We start from the raw sequence: 12,996 nt of genomic DNA, 5'->3' as shown, positions 1-12,996 counted from the left end.
TCTAAGACTCTATAGTAAATCTTCCGGCAGAAATAATCCTAAAACATCAACACATAACCATGAAAACATCTCCATTCCTATTTTGTGGACATGCTGTCATAATGACATTCGATCCCTGTGTTTTTGTTTTTTTTCTAATTGTCAATCACGTTCACATATTTTGTCTTATTGAATCAACAACAACGCATTTTAAAAACAAATGAAAGAAACCAAACAAATGACTAAATCTGAATTAGAATAGAAGCTGTAAATAAGGTGAGTCACAAGGGAAGCAGAAAAAGATGATCACTTTCTTATTTCTGTTGAATGTTGTCTGCTTTGAACTTCCAGATTCATCAAACATATCCAGACGTGGGAGCGCACGCACGCACGCACGCACGCACGCACGGACGCACGCACGCACGCACGCACGCACGCACGCACGCACACACACACATACACACACAAGCACGATCCTTCAGAGAAGCAAGGGATAAAGCGCCATATAAATAGACTTGCAGTGTCTTTTTGGCCACCCTGTCAAAATCGACTTATATAAGGCCTTTACTCATCTTTTCTTGTCAGCCGATTGGTCATGGATTCTATACCAAACAACAAATCTGGTCGGTTTCTGGCTAAAAGATATACTAGAAGCCTTGAAACACAATACATGAACCAATGCATGATGCCAGATTAACAAGACTAACACCTTTTTTATGCATTTGTTCAATTGCTAGTTATTTTTTAACAAATGCAAGATTAGAAATATCTATTTCTATAATAGAAAATGTAATGCTTTGACCTACAGTTGCATTTACACCACCATAGATGTGTCTCTAATGCTTAGCTGAGGAATAGTTTGTTCCTAAAAAAAAACAGGAAAAACTGCGTAACAATATCTAAATGCACTTTAATAGTTGTTTAACAGTTGTGTTCTACTGTTTCATTGGTTAAACTAATTACAGGTGCACCTCTTTGCAACTCTCACCTGTCAAGCCATGCCAGCAGGCTTTTGGCTGCAGCGATGAGGTCCACCACTGAAGTAAGAAAGTCGTTGGGGAGCTTGCGTGTGGCTCGCCCGTCATAATGGCCGCTGCGCCGCCGCCCTGTGATGAAGTTCTGCAGGTTCTTGGCAGACGCGTTGAGCTTATGAGAAAGTGTCTTCAGATTCTCGGTCTCCAGCCCATAATTCTAGGAGGAGAGAGGAAAGCAAATTCACCATGTTTGACCAGTTTGTCAGTGTTTGCTCTGATTGTGACGCTCTCCAAGAATTTGTGCAGCATTTCTGGAGCCATTGTCGTTTTCGACAGCAGAGAGCCGGCGGGGCCAGAGCACCGCGCTGCACAACAGACATGCTGCGCATATGACGAACATGTGAGAAACCAGCTGTCACTTTGCATGTGTGGGGACGGCAGAAGGCTGATCCGCGGCCCGTACACTGAACTGCACGTGCTGGCCTGTGGGCGTTTCTCACATCAGAATATCTTGGGAGGGGAGATCACAGCAGGAGGGCCACTAATCATATTTAATACAGCAGTGCCTGAAAGACTTAAAACTAAATCCCAGTTACGTAAGAAGCTTTGGGGCTGGAGCAAGCCCCCCTGTGCAGCAACGCACGATGAGAGGACTTTAGATTCAGATTGCATCTGTGACCTCAGTGGACTAAATCTCCATCTAGTTTCTCCATAGCACTCCGGGGCGAACACACTCATTCTCAGCTCTCGTCCACACTGTTCCTCATTAATTTCCACCTCATATTTTAATATATTTTCCCCTTCAATACCGTTTCAGTTTAACTGATTTTGGTTCAAGAGGAGCAAATTGGTTTTCAAAACTAGGTGTCATTAGATAGTTAAAATCTATAAAAACAAGAAAGATTGAACTGTGTGCTACAGGTGGATGGCACACAAACTACAAAATACAGAGAAAGTCGTTTCTTCTTAACCCGTAAAGGAATTTATGACTTGTGCGATATCCAATTGACAGCATAGCCAATTCAGTTACAGAGAAAATATTAAATGTGTAATAGGAAATATTGCCTTAAAATGGGTGTAACAGGTCTTCTTCAATTAGCATTTTTAAAGTCTAAAAACCAAATTAACTATGTAAATTGTCACACAAAGCAATCTAAAGATTAAAATATAAAGTAAATGTAGTCAATTGTTGTTTCAGATTGAATTACATGAATTCTGAACTTTATTGAGTAAAACAATCTTTGAATGGGCTGACAGAGAGCCCGCATAGCAGAACAATCCTGCCAAGCAATACAATCAAAACAGTGAAGATTCACTAGAAAAACTCATATTTCAAGTTCTATCTTATTCTTATCGATGCACATTCAAAGTGGTAAACACTGAAAGCTGAAGAAAAAAAAAAGATTGTAAAGTTCATTGTTTTGACAGGTATTTCCTGCACATAACATATGAAGTAAAGCAATTTAAGCATTTTTTTAAAAATTCCTTTTGATATCTATGGCCTCTTAAAAAAGGGAAATATTTAATTTCATTAAACATTCTCATATTTTTAGAGACTGTGTTATGGATTTCTATGACCTAAAACCTAAAATTATAAATACATAAAAAACTGGGGAAATGTTGATTGTTTTCAATTAAATTTTTAGATGCAGCAGCACAATGTAAATTAGTAAAGAACAATAAATTCAAAGACAAGAGCGGTACCTGGAACAACTCTCTCTTCTGGGAACAAAAGATGTTTGTTTTTTGTTTTTAAACAAAAATCTTGTATTCATTTCTGAATCCAGTTCAAACATTTTCAAACTCCTTAAGAAACCAACATGTAACATTGCTCCACAGTTTGCTCTGCCTGCATGAAGAGCTACTGAGTGCAGAGGCTCCCGAGCACCGGCTGACATCAATTCTTGCACTGACACGTTGTAAATATCCAGGTAACGCAGGTCAGTGACTTGAGCAAATAAGTGTTGTGAACTGAATAAATATATCTCCCACATCAGCAGAACAGCAGTCAACCACGCTGACACGGGCAGAACGTGTATCTCCGCGGCTGAGAACAGAATGAGGCTGTAATCCATGACAGTTCTAATTATGGTGGTGGGATTTGACTGTGGGGGGACAGTTTGGCCAGATTAGTAACTCTGCAAGATTCACTCCCTTGTCTTAAAGTTGAGACCCACAGAAATGCTGTCCTGTTATCTTTTATTAAATTCAGTGTGTGCAAAGGTTTGACGAAGCGTAGAAGTTTCATTCGACTCTCTGAGGTGCTGCAGCGCGTTGGGAAGACGACGTGGGAAGCGTGGACTCACCAGAGCGCAGAGTAAATCCACAGCCTCCAGGATCAGCTCCTGGTGGCCAATTCTGGACACTCCCAAGTCCTCCAGCTCCTGGTGGGTGATGCGCAGAAGCTGGTCGCCTCCCACTTTCTCCTTCTCAAAGGTCTTGATGTACTGCTGCAGGCAGTCGTCCAGGCCTGAGGAAACCAAACACAACAACGAGATAAACTTTCAGTACAGCTTGACGCGTTAAGAATTCATTTTGGAGGCAGCGTTGGATTTTTTTTTTTTCTTCTCTTTTTTCCCATTTGCTTGCAAAGATTGTATTTGCATAAAGAACTTGATATTTTTTCTTGCCAGAATATGTGCTTGTAAAGCTCTAAAGTGTGAGCACAGGTTGCATGTTGCTGTGTTTAGGTGTGAAACAGCCTGTCAGACCAAAAAAATGTGACACATCCCCCCTCATCAACAGAGCAGAGGAGCATTTTCAGCTTCAAAGGAGGAAAAGAAAAAAAGCCTTCGGCTAAAGTAAAAAGGCAACGTAGCTCAGCTGCTCCGCTTGTTTTAGATAATTCACCGCTGTCGCAGGTGTGAAGTCTTCAGGAGAAGCCGCTAATGAGGAGCAGCAGACTGAAACAAACCGACTGATTCTGCACTTCCTGTCTGTATCAAAATTTAATGCCCATCAAGACGTTTCTGATAGGAAAGCTCCGGTTATGAAGATACTCTCATCCAGTCGTTTAGTCATCACAATTGCTCCATCTCAGCTTTTTCTGATTTTAATAAATCAACCGAGGACACAGTGTTCACTCGCTGTCTAATATATCCCACCCACTAACAGCTGTCATGATAAAAAGATAATAAGTGTTATTCATTTCAGTGGTCCAAGGAAGGAAAAAGAAGTGAACCAGCGACAGGGTCAAGGATGGCCGTGGCTTTTTGATGCATGTGGCTCCGTGGAGGCACCACCTTGTAACTTACAGCACTTAAATGAGTCTTGTTGAGTCCATGCTTCAACTTGTACGGGCTTGTTTGGCATTAAATTAAATTAGGCACGTGGTCATAATGTTATGTTGACGTACATGAAATCAAGAAATTCAATCTGAAAACAGCAATGATAAATATGCAATATGAGACCATTTAGACATGAATGAAAACAGTTTTTGACACATAAAATGAAATGTTTTAACTCAAAATTTCATTTCTTTACTGGAGTGCCGGTTTGAATGCTGAGCTCGTCCTTTGTGATATGAATTTTGCTGTAGATCAGATGATCTGAACGATCGAGGCAGAAAGTTTGCTCAGTAAACAAAGAAATGAGTTAATGGGTGTTTCTGCATCAGCCTCTTTCGATTAAACAGTCTTATTACCTTCAGTTTAATTCACTTTCACACCAAGCAAAGTCTTTAACTAACAGAAAACCTAATAACTGTTTATATCCGTACATCCCAGCCCAATATCAACACAAAGTGCTCGGCATGCTAACAGGCTATCCTTTTAGCGGCTTAGACGGGGACGGCGGCTTTTGTGTGGCGTCTTTTTATACCCGCAGCCCGTTTCCGTTCTCTCTGTCCTTATTTTTCTCTCTCACGCGCACACCGACAGCCCTTTCCTCGTCTTGTCTTTTCATTGCTGCGGGCCAATCATATACATGTGACTCAGAGCTGAACCTAAACCTGATCAGGCATTCACATCGGGTTCAGCTGGCAGCTCCATGCCGGAGAAGAAACATAGGGAGCTTCAGGGTTTTGCATAACATTTAGGAGCTTAACTAATCAGCCTCTTTACCAAGTTAATTGAGACTCATTATGTCAATGAAGTATTCCCCCGTGTTGCCATAGAAACCACAAAGCAGGTTTTTGGCAGGGATTTCTCCTTGACCGAAGGATAAAGTAAAGAAATGAGTGAAGGGAGGCTGTGATGCTCCTCCTCTCTCTCATGTGGCAATCCGCTGACTTCATCGGGAAGGATCATAACGATCCCATGAGAATTAACATTTTAAGTTGACATAAGGAGTCGTACGCTTTTCTTCCAAGTTTATTGGTTTAAATGAAAGTTTGTGTCACAAAAACAAGACAAATGAGCTGAAATGCCTTAGTCCTTCACACAAAGTTTTGTTCTTCGTCTCTATCCAGAAGGAGCTGGGTGTAATAGAAATCTATTTCTGCATGGAGTATAATTCACTGATTGCGCTGAGTAATCTCCGCTACATCAATTTCCCTGTCTATCTCATGTTCAGACCAGATTATCATGCCCATAGGAGAAACGAAAAGCATAGCACTGACACACACTGATTTCTACTCTAGATAATCTGGTGATGTCGGTGAGGGGAGCTTTTTAAGGCCGTTAGCACTGTTACAAGGGATAGTGTTAATCTAACTTGTCATTGATCACAGTTACTGTGTGCCAGACAAGAGGAGGGGGACTGAGTGCATCGAAAGAGCACAAAGATCAAAACTGATATACCTCACAAAACATGAATTATGCTAATGCATTTTGTCAGGAGGAGAGGAGAGATTACACTAAGCCTACATTAGGTCCGAGGCTCTGTAGGCGCGGGAAAATCACAAAAACAATACAGCAGCGAGACGCACGTGTGTTGTGTGTTTGCAGGGACGGCATTCACTTGTTACGTCAGTAACGAAATCTTCAGTGAAAGCTCGAAATCTCTTCTCTTTTGTGGATGAGGACCTCTTCTTGGAAGCAGCTTTGTCACAGCTGGGAATGGAGCCTCCAGCTCACACAGCTCACTGAAGGGGGGGGTGGAGAGTGGGACTGTGGGACTGTGGGAAGGTCACGGGGTGCCCCTATTTGGCCTCCAGTGACACCACCGAGCAGTATGCTAATAATGGAACCTGTGAATACTAACGACAAAACGCTGCCAGTGCTCGGGCCCTGAGAATGGATGGGAGACAAGAATGAGACCACCCCCCCCTCCTCCTCCTCCTCCTCCTCCTCCTCCTCCTCCTCCTCCTCCTCCTCCTCCTGCTGCTCAACCGTCTCCTCTGCCTCAGTGTGTCTCAGTACCACTCTGTCCCTCACTTTAAATAACCATTACTGGGCTCTGGGCACAAGAACCATCCCTGCCCCACTTGTCAGATGTGGGACACTGAGGAGTCCTCTCTCATATCCAGCCTCGACTTCTCCTGCTCCACATTTTGTACTTGTGCTACCAGCTTATTTACAGATCGCCCGAGGTGTTAGTCAAACTGCTGTGGTCATTCTGCCTCAGCCTGTCTCAACATCGCATCACCCTTGTGTCATATTTGTCCCTTGAAATCCCCCAACAAAGCTATTTTTCGCTTATAAACTGAGGCTGCACACTCACCGAAACCCCCCCGTTTGAAGCAAAAGCAGCATCAGATGAGATCTGATCAGAAAGATTTGTGACACAGCAGACATGACCGGAGGTTTCATCCTCCAGATCACAATATATCTGAGCCAGCAGAAAAAGACCTACAGGCTGAGAATTATCGTGTGTGCGTGTGCGTGTGCGTGTGCGTGTGCGTGTGCGTGTGCTGAGGCGGTAAAGATGTATGGATGTGGTGATGTTTCATCCGAGGGGCCGGGGCCCCGACACGTGAGCACATGGCTCAGCAAAACAACCTACATCGCTGAGACAATTACAGCGCTGAAAGACAAATACGCCGTCCAGGATAACACCCTCCCACTGAGTTCAACATTTCCCTTTCGCTCTGGGTAAAAACTTTGTAATACAAACAGAAAGCTGCTTAGCTCATGAGGAATCTCTGCCTTGAAAGTGTTGTGCTGGAGCAAATCCTACACAGCCGTTTGGGGGCATTCGTTGATGTTTGGGGACCGAATACGCACACAAATGTCTTGAAGAAACAACTTAACAAAGACTAAATCTTATGAATGAAATGTAAAGAGTACTGTCTGCATGAGCCCCCCCTTTCTTTTTAAAAAAACTGAATCCACAAATATATTTGTCTGTTTTCTTGTCAAAATGTATCCTCACAGTTATTCCACACACAGTATCCTGATGAGAGGTAATTTGATAAGAAATGAGGCTTGTTTATTGACTGTATGCATTTTTCCATTTATTCCAAACATCCATTCGAGACTCCAATTGACTTGATGTCTTTGGACCGTAAGTGGAAATATAAGTTGGAGGAAAAAACCCTCACATACACAGAAAGAACATACAAACTCCACAAGCTTTAAATCTAACCAGGGATATTCTTGCCCATGAAGCAAGAGTGATAACAACTACACCACCACCACGCAGCATTTCAACAGTTCAGGACAAAAAAAACAAACAATTTTCTTATTGAAAATGGGTATTCAATTATAAGACGTTATAAGTTCATTATTTTGCTAAAGGGTTCCCAGAAATGAAAAGGAGGTTCTGATTTACAAAAGATGCTCTTGTATAAATGTTAAATAAACTGGAGCTCTAGGTTTCTGCATATTATGAGGTTTTAAGACTATCTGGATCCAGTCTGATGCTTTTCTGTAAGTCAGCTGCGACTTCTTATTGACTTGGAGCATCTGGATCAACATCTTACACAGATGGCTGCACAGGCTCCTACACTGTGCAGCCATGATGGACCTTTATTTTATTTTCTTTAAAAAAAATTTTAAATATGATATGTGGCCGACGATCGAAATTGTTTCTCATTCTGATATCAGATGTGGAGATGATCATCGGTGTGTAAAATTGCTGGATATTCTCTCCTCCATCCTCCTGCCAGGCAGCCCTGGGTTAACAATGGCCATCGGGACACAATAGAGGGTTTGAACCCGTTTCTAAGGGATTGGCATGTGTTGTGCTCCTGGAGATCATGACGGTGTGTGAAAGGGACCGGTCGTCTCGAGAAACTGCTGGAGGAATATCGATCAGACGGTTTATGGCTGGAGGAGCCGGAGGGGAGAGTCGATCGAGGCTCAGCAGGTGTTTTGTTCTCCTTTCGGCATCTCCAGACATGTGATGAAATGCATGAGGGTTTTTTTTTTGTTTGTTTGTTTATTTCTAATCACTGTGTGATCGGATTGGACATGCAGGGTTGCCTGAAGCCTACCTTTCATCCAGTCCACCACTTGTGCGGAGCTCCACTTGCTCACCGGCTCCATCACCAGAGCCATGGCAGAAGTTTGTCTTCACGCTCGACAAAAGAAAAAAAAAAAAAAACACTCCCAACAAGACAACTCCCCGCGCAGAAAACGGAGCTCGAAAACACAAAGGGGGAATAAAAAAATGTTTTAAAAAAATTTCAATTTAAAGAAAACAACAGGAAAAAAAAAAAGAAATGCAAGCACCGACTGGTCTCCTGTGCTGCGTTTGGGTGTTTACAAACAAACCCACGTAGGTCCGAGAGGTCCAAAATGTCGCTGTGTGAAGTGTGAGACCTGCAGACCTGAGCACGTTGAGCACATTGAACACACTGAACACACCGAACACATTCCTCAGCTCCGCTTCACACAAACACTCTTTACTTGTTATTCACGTCAGGCTCGGCGGACGCGGCGCTGGCGGGTCGCTGCTGCCCGACCCTTCGTCCAAAATACATCCCAGCACCGAGCGGAGGAGAGCACAAGGCGCGGACTGTCACTTCATGCTGGAGTGTGTGTGAGCAGCAGCATCCTCCCTCTCCTCCTCCTCCTCCTCCTCCTCCTCCTCCCTCCCTCCCTCCCTCTCAGACATGGAGTCACTCGTCCTCGCCAAGTGAGCATGTATGAGGGCCGATCAGTGCCACAAAGGAACAACACAGGATAGTGGAAGCAGTTTGTTTGTTTTTTTTGTTTGTTTTTTTAAGCTTTAATTTATGGCCGGGTTTCCTGTTAAGCTTCGTGGAACAATCATTTAAAACTATTGCCTCACATAAAATTTTAAAATGTTCTCCTCTAAAACTGTACAACCCTCCAATAACTCATTCTGCATCCAATAGAAATGCATGTTTTCATTATGCAGCTTCGGACCTGTCCGCACAATCAAAAATTAGGTTGTTTTTTTTGCCATAGTTCTTTGAAAAAAATTACTTAAAAATTGTTACTACAGAGGACTCGCAACTGTACTACCAAGTCCCAGGAGAATATGGACTGGGAGTCATGCCACTGTTAATGCTGCCATTGTCGTTACTGTCCATCTACGCACAAGTGTGGAAAAGAACTATTTACTACAGCCATGGTGATGCATGCGCAGTAGCAGCCTTTCAGAAAAGTTGCATTTTTCCGCGGAAACAGAGTCGGAGTGTTTTTGAAAAGTTCCACCTGAGGAGCCGCTTTCAAAAAGTTTTCATTAGTGTGCATCTCCACTGCACCAACAGTCATACCAGCTTCAGGTCACAGCGCACACTGAACACATACGGCACAAAGTCTCTCCACTCTCAATTCTTCCTGCTGTTTCATGTAATCTTGCCTTTAATCAAATTACAAATAAAACCAATGACAAATAAAAGCTCCACCTCCGTTTTCACTTCTTCTCTGTGCCGCAGTTCTCATGCTCTGATGCAGCGCTTTGTGGCCAAGTGGGAGGTCACAAATGGACGGCCTCATTTCGTCATCTTCACTCTGCATACTACGCCACCGCCAAAGGGTCTGTCCACTGAAAACCCGCTTGTTTACCAGAAGTACGCATTTATACAAAATCCCATAACTATCCATCATTAATTTTAAGCAAACACATGTTTCTCATCACAGAGAATATTTTCAGGACCTGATCCGTGTCGTTTCTGAGAGCTCGACTCCTGAATGTTAAGCTTTTGACTGTATAAATGACTCATGCAGCTTCACGACGATCATGAGCTGCTGGGATGCTGAGATGCATTTTTGTGATTGCGAATCACAAGCACAGTCATATGTGGAGCTTTGTTGCCTCTGGAAACGGCAACAACACTGCTTATGGAGCAAGTGGAACAGGACAGAATAGCCAGTGTCCTCGTGTCATTTCAGAGACATCACTCTGTTTTTCAAAATTTGGGGTTTGCATTGGTGAAAGTATTGGTTTTAATGAGCATCGAAAACGAAGGTCAGTCGAATAGCACTGGAATGTAAAGTATCTCAAATCATCTCATATAGGATTAATGGATTTCAGTGGTAGAGCTATTTTCCATTGCCTGAGCAGCCTCTGATGCAATTTAATGTTCATATTCAACCATTCACACACCCAGTCACACACTCACTCACACCGCTGCCATGCAAAGTGCTGAATCCATCCATAAGGAGAAATTTGAGGCTCAAGGACACGTGGACAGTGGGAGATATGGAACCAAACCTACCACCTTCCATCTGCCTTACTAAAGGGTGGTCATTTGGTGTGTATAATCTACAACTGCAAAGCTGGAAGTTTCTGGTTTATGGTCATTTTTTATTTAAAAAAACAAAAAAAGACAGATTGAGGCTTTGTAGCTTATGACAGTTTTACATTGGTTTATCAAGTATAGACATCAGCCTGTGTCCACAGTTTCACTCTCCTTGACTTCCCCTCCCTGTGTCTCATTGCTGATCTCTGCCCTGATGTGTTTCACCTGTCTTGATTGTCTTCACCTGGTGGCAGATGTATATATTGGACTTGTTTGCCAGTTCTTCTGTGTTGGCTGCTCTCCTGTGACCTCCAGGTTTTCCCTGCGTCTGGAGTTTTTGACTCTACAGCTATCGATTTGTTGCGTGCACCACCTCCACTTTTCCCAATCCTTCGAATAAATCAAATTCTAATTTCATCAACAGCAGTATCTGGCATCATGAGGCCTCCTCCCCTCACAATCAGCGATCTCTGACAAATCCATGCCCATCCGATGGCAAATCTTCAACTCCCTACCGTCAATCTTGATTTATCTCTGTCTTTTATCACTGAACTTAGCTTGGACAATGAAGATATGCTTTTCCAAGTAATCACCTGGAAGCAAACTGTAAAAGACCCACAACAAAGTCTTGCAGTGTATCTCTAATACTTGTGGAGGATCTGTTTTTCTATTGATTACACGTCATATATATTAGCCCATCTAACTGATTCACCCTGAGGAATACTGTCATGAAGCTTTTCACTTGCTCTCCTCCCACAATGTGGATTTACCCAGCAAGGCTGCTCAGAGCAATGGGAGTCTTTTGTGAATTCCTTTTGTGAGTGATTTTACCCCACGGGGGCACACAAGCACATGCGTGATTCTTAACTGTGTTTTCACACATGTCAGGCAGCACTGATGGTAGATACGCTATCCTGCTTTAAAAAAAAAAAGAATTACTCATTTATTCTCCTGACTACTGCAATTATGGGACAAGAACATAAGTCAATAATAAACCTGTTCAACCCAATTGGTAACCTAACAATGACTCCCTTTCTTCTGCTCCCTCACCCCTTGGGGCACTAGTCTGCCCTCATACAGCCGCTGTCTTTGTCGCTGCTCACGCCTCCATCACACAAAGCTCGGTGTAGTGGAAACAACGCTCAACAAGCAGACAGGATGCTGACATGTGCCGGGCTGTAAACAGCTTCAGGCTGTGAGTCAACATACACTGAGGGGACACTCAGATCAAAGGCTCAAATCGAAATATGTATAATTAAGACTAAAGGCACACTCCTACATTTTACAGGTTTGTGTACTCATGTCAACAATATTCTTATTCCGTTTCATTTCTTTCATAAAAAAAAAAAAAAATGGGACAAGGTAAGTTCCTCCAAATCAAAAAAACTGCATGAAAAGCACAAACATCTCTGGTGAGTTACCGAAAATGTCCTTTTCGGGCCCCTGGGCGTGGAATAATTTCGAAAATTTGTAAACAACACTCATATCTATAAATAAGTTCAAGGGTATAAGCAGAAATACTACTGCTTCTCAATTTATGTGTTTATCCATGATGTGTCTCGTTGTAATGTATTGTATTTGTGATATATTTGTTATGTAGGTTCTACTTTTTCTTGTAATTGTAACTTGGTGCACATGGACACACGGACAATTTAAAGCCACCAGTTTGCAGCAAATGCATTGATTTGGACTGCAGAGAAGAAAGCTAGATTATCTGTATAAATCAACCAGGGCAGAAGGTGAATTTGTCAAAATAGCCTTTAAAATCATCAGCCTCAGATGGAAAATTGTCACCATAATACAAGTGTCCTTATCACTACAGCACTGTGTGGTGCACAAGGAACATTGATCTCAATAGGTCTAGTTATAACAAAAAACTAATTGAGAAGCAAAAGATGCAATACTTCTTACAACTATATGAGGAAAAAATATTCTTGCTTATCAATAAGCTGATTGGCAGCATAGCAACAGATTAAAGCCCAACAGGGTAAGCGCTGACATTCAACATGATCAATAATCATAAATAAATACAGAGATGGGAATCTAAACAGTATGTGAAGCTTAATAACGTGACTAGCGATAGCTTATATTTGTTGCGCTGCCTTTTTCACCTTTATGAATCACACTTTGCTGGAAGGGGATTGCAGCACGTGCATAGATTCAGAACCAACCTTATATAAGAGCAGTTGTCTGGTGTATTATGTATTGTTTGGGGATTCCATGAATTAGTTATAAATGGAAGTGTAACCCTGTGGTCTCTTCAATGCAGTCAGAGTTATTTGAAATATGGAGGTTGTCTGTGTTGTCTCACAATGGAATTTATTCAATTTTACCAAAAAGTTATCCTGAAAAAACAATAAAATCTTTATTCCTGGTATATAAACTCAAGAGGAAGTTCAGAGATCTGATACATCAATGCTTGTTTGAGCAGAACGTGTCAGAGGACCATTGGGTTCAACTTATATCACTTTCCTTAAACAATATAACTTGAACTAACCTCAGCAAGCT

General features: G+C 42.3%; 1 protein-coding gene across 1 annotated transcript in view; it reads right to left on the bottom strand.

The window, feature by feature from the left end:
• The window catches only part of LOC308122171 (connector enhancer of kinase suppressor of ras 2-like), a gene marked incomplete at its 5' end in the record, with an annotated part of 35,081 nt that extends 26,749 nt beyond the window's left edge, over window positions 1-8,332 (bottom strand). Inside the window, 3 exons of the mRNA XM_080483848.1 lie at window positions 968-1,170; window positions 3,260-3,423; window positions 8,269-8,332. Of these exons, the coding sequence (XP_080339974.1) occupies window positions 968-1,170; window positions 3,260-3,423; window positions 8,269-8,332 (431 nt within the window). The remainder of the gene's footprint in view (window positions 1-967; window positions 1,171-3,259; window positions 3,424-8,268) is intronic.
• Between the last annotated feature and the right edge of the window lie 4,664 nt (window positions 8,333-12,996).

The sequence above is a fragment of the Lipophrys pholis genome, assembly GCF_963383615.2.
Source record: "Lipophrys pholis genome assembly, chromosome: 16".
Classification (NCBI taxonomy): domain Eukaryota; kingdom Metazoa; phylum Chordata; class Actinopteri; order Blenniiformes; family Blenniidae; genus Lipophrys; species Lipophrys pholis.
The sequence above is the reverse complement of the archived record's forward strand: the minus strand, read 5'-3'. Positions and strand labels throughout refer to the sequence as shown.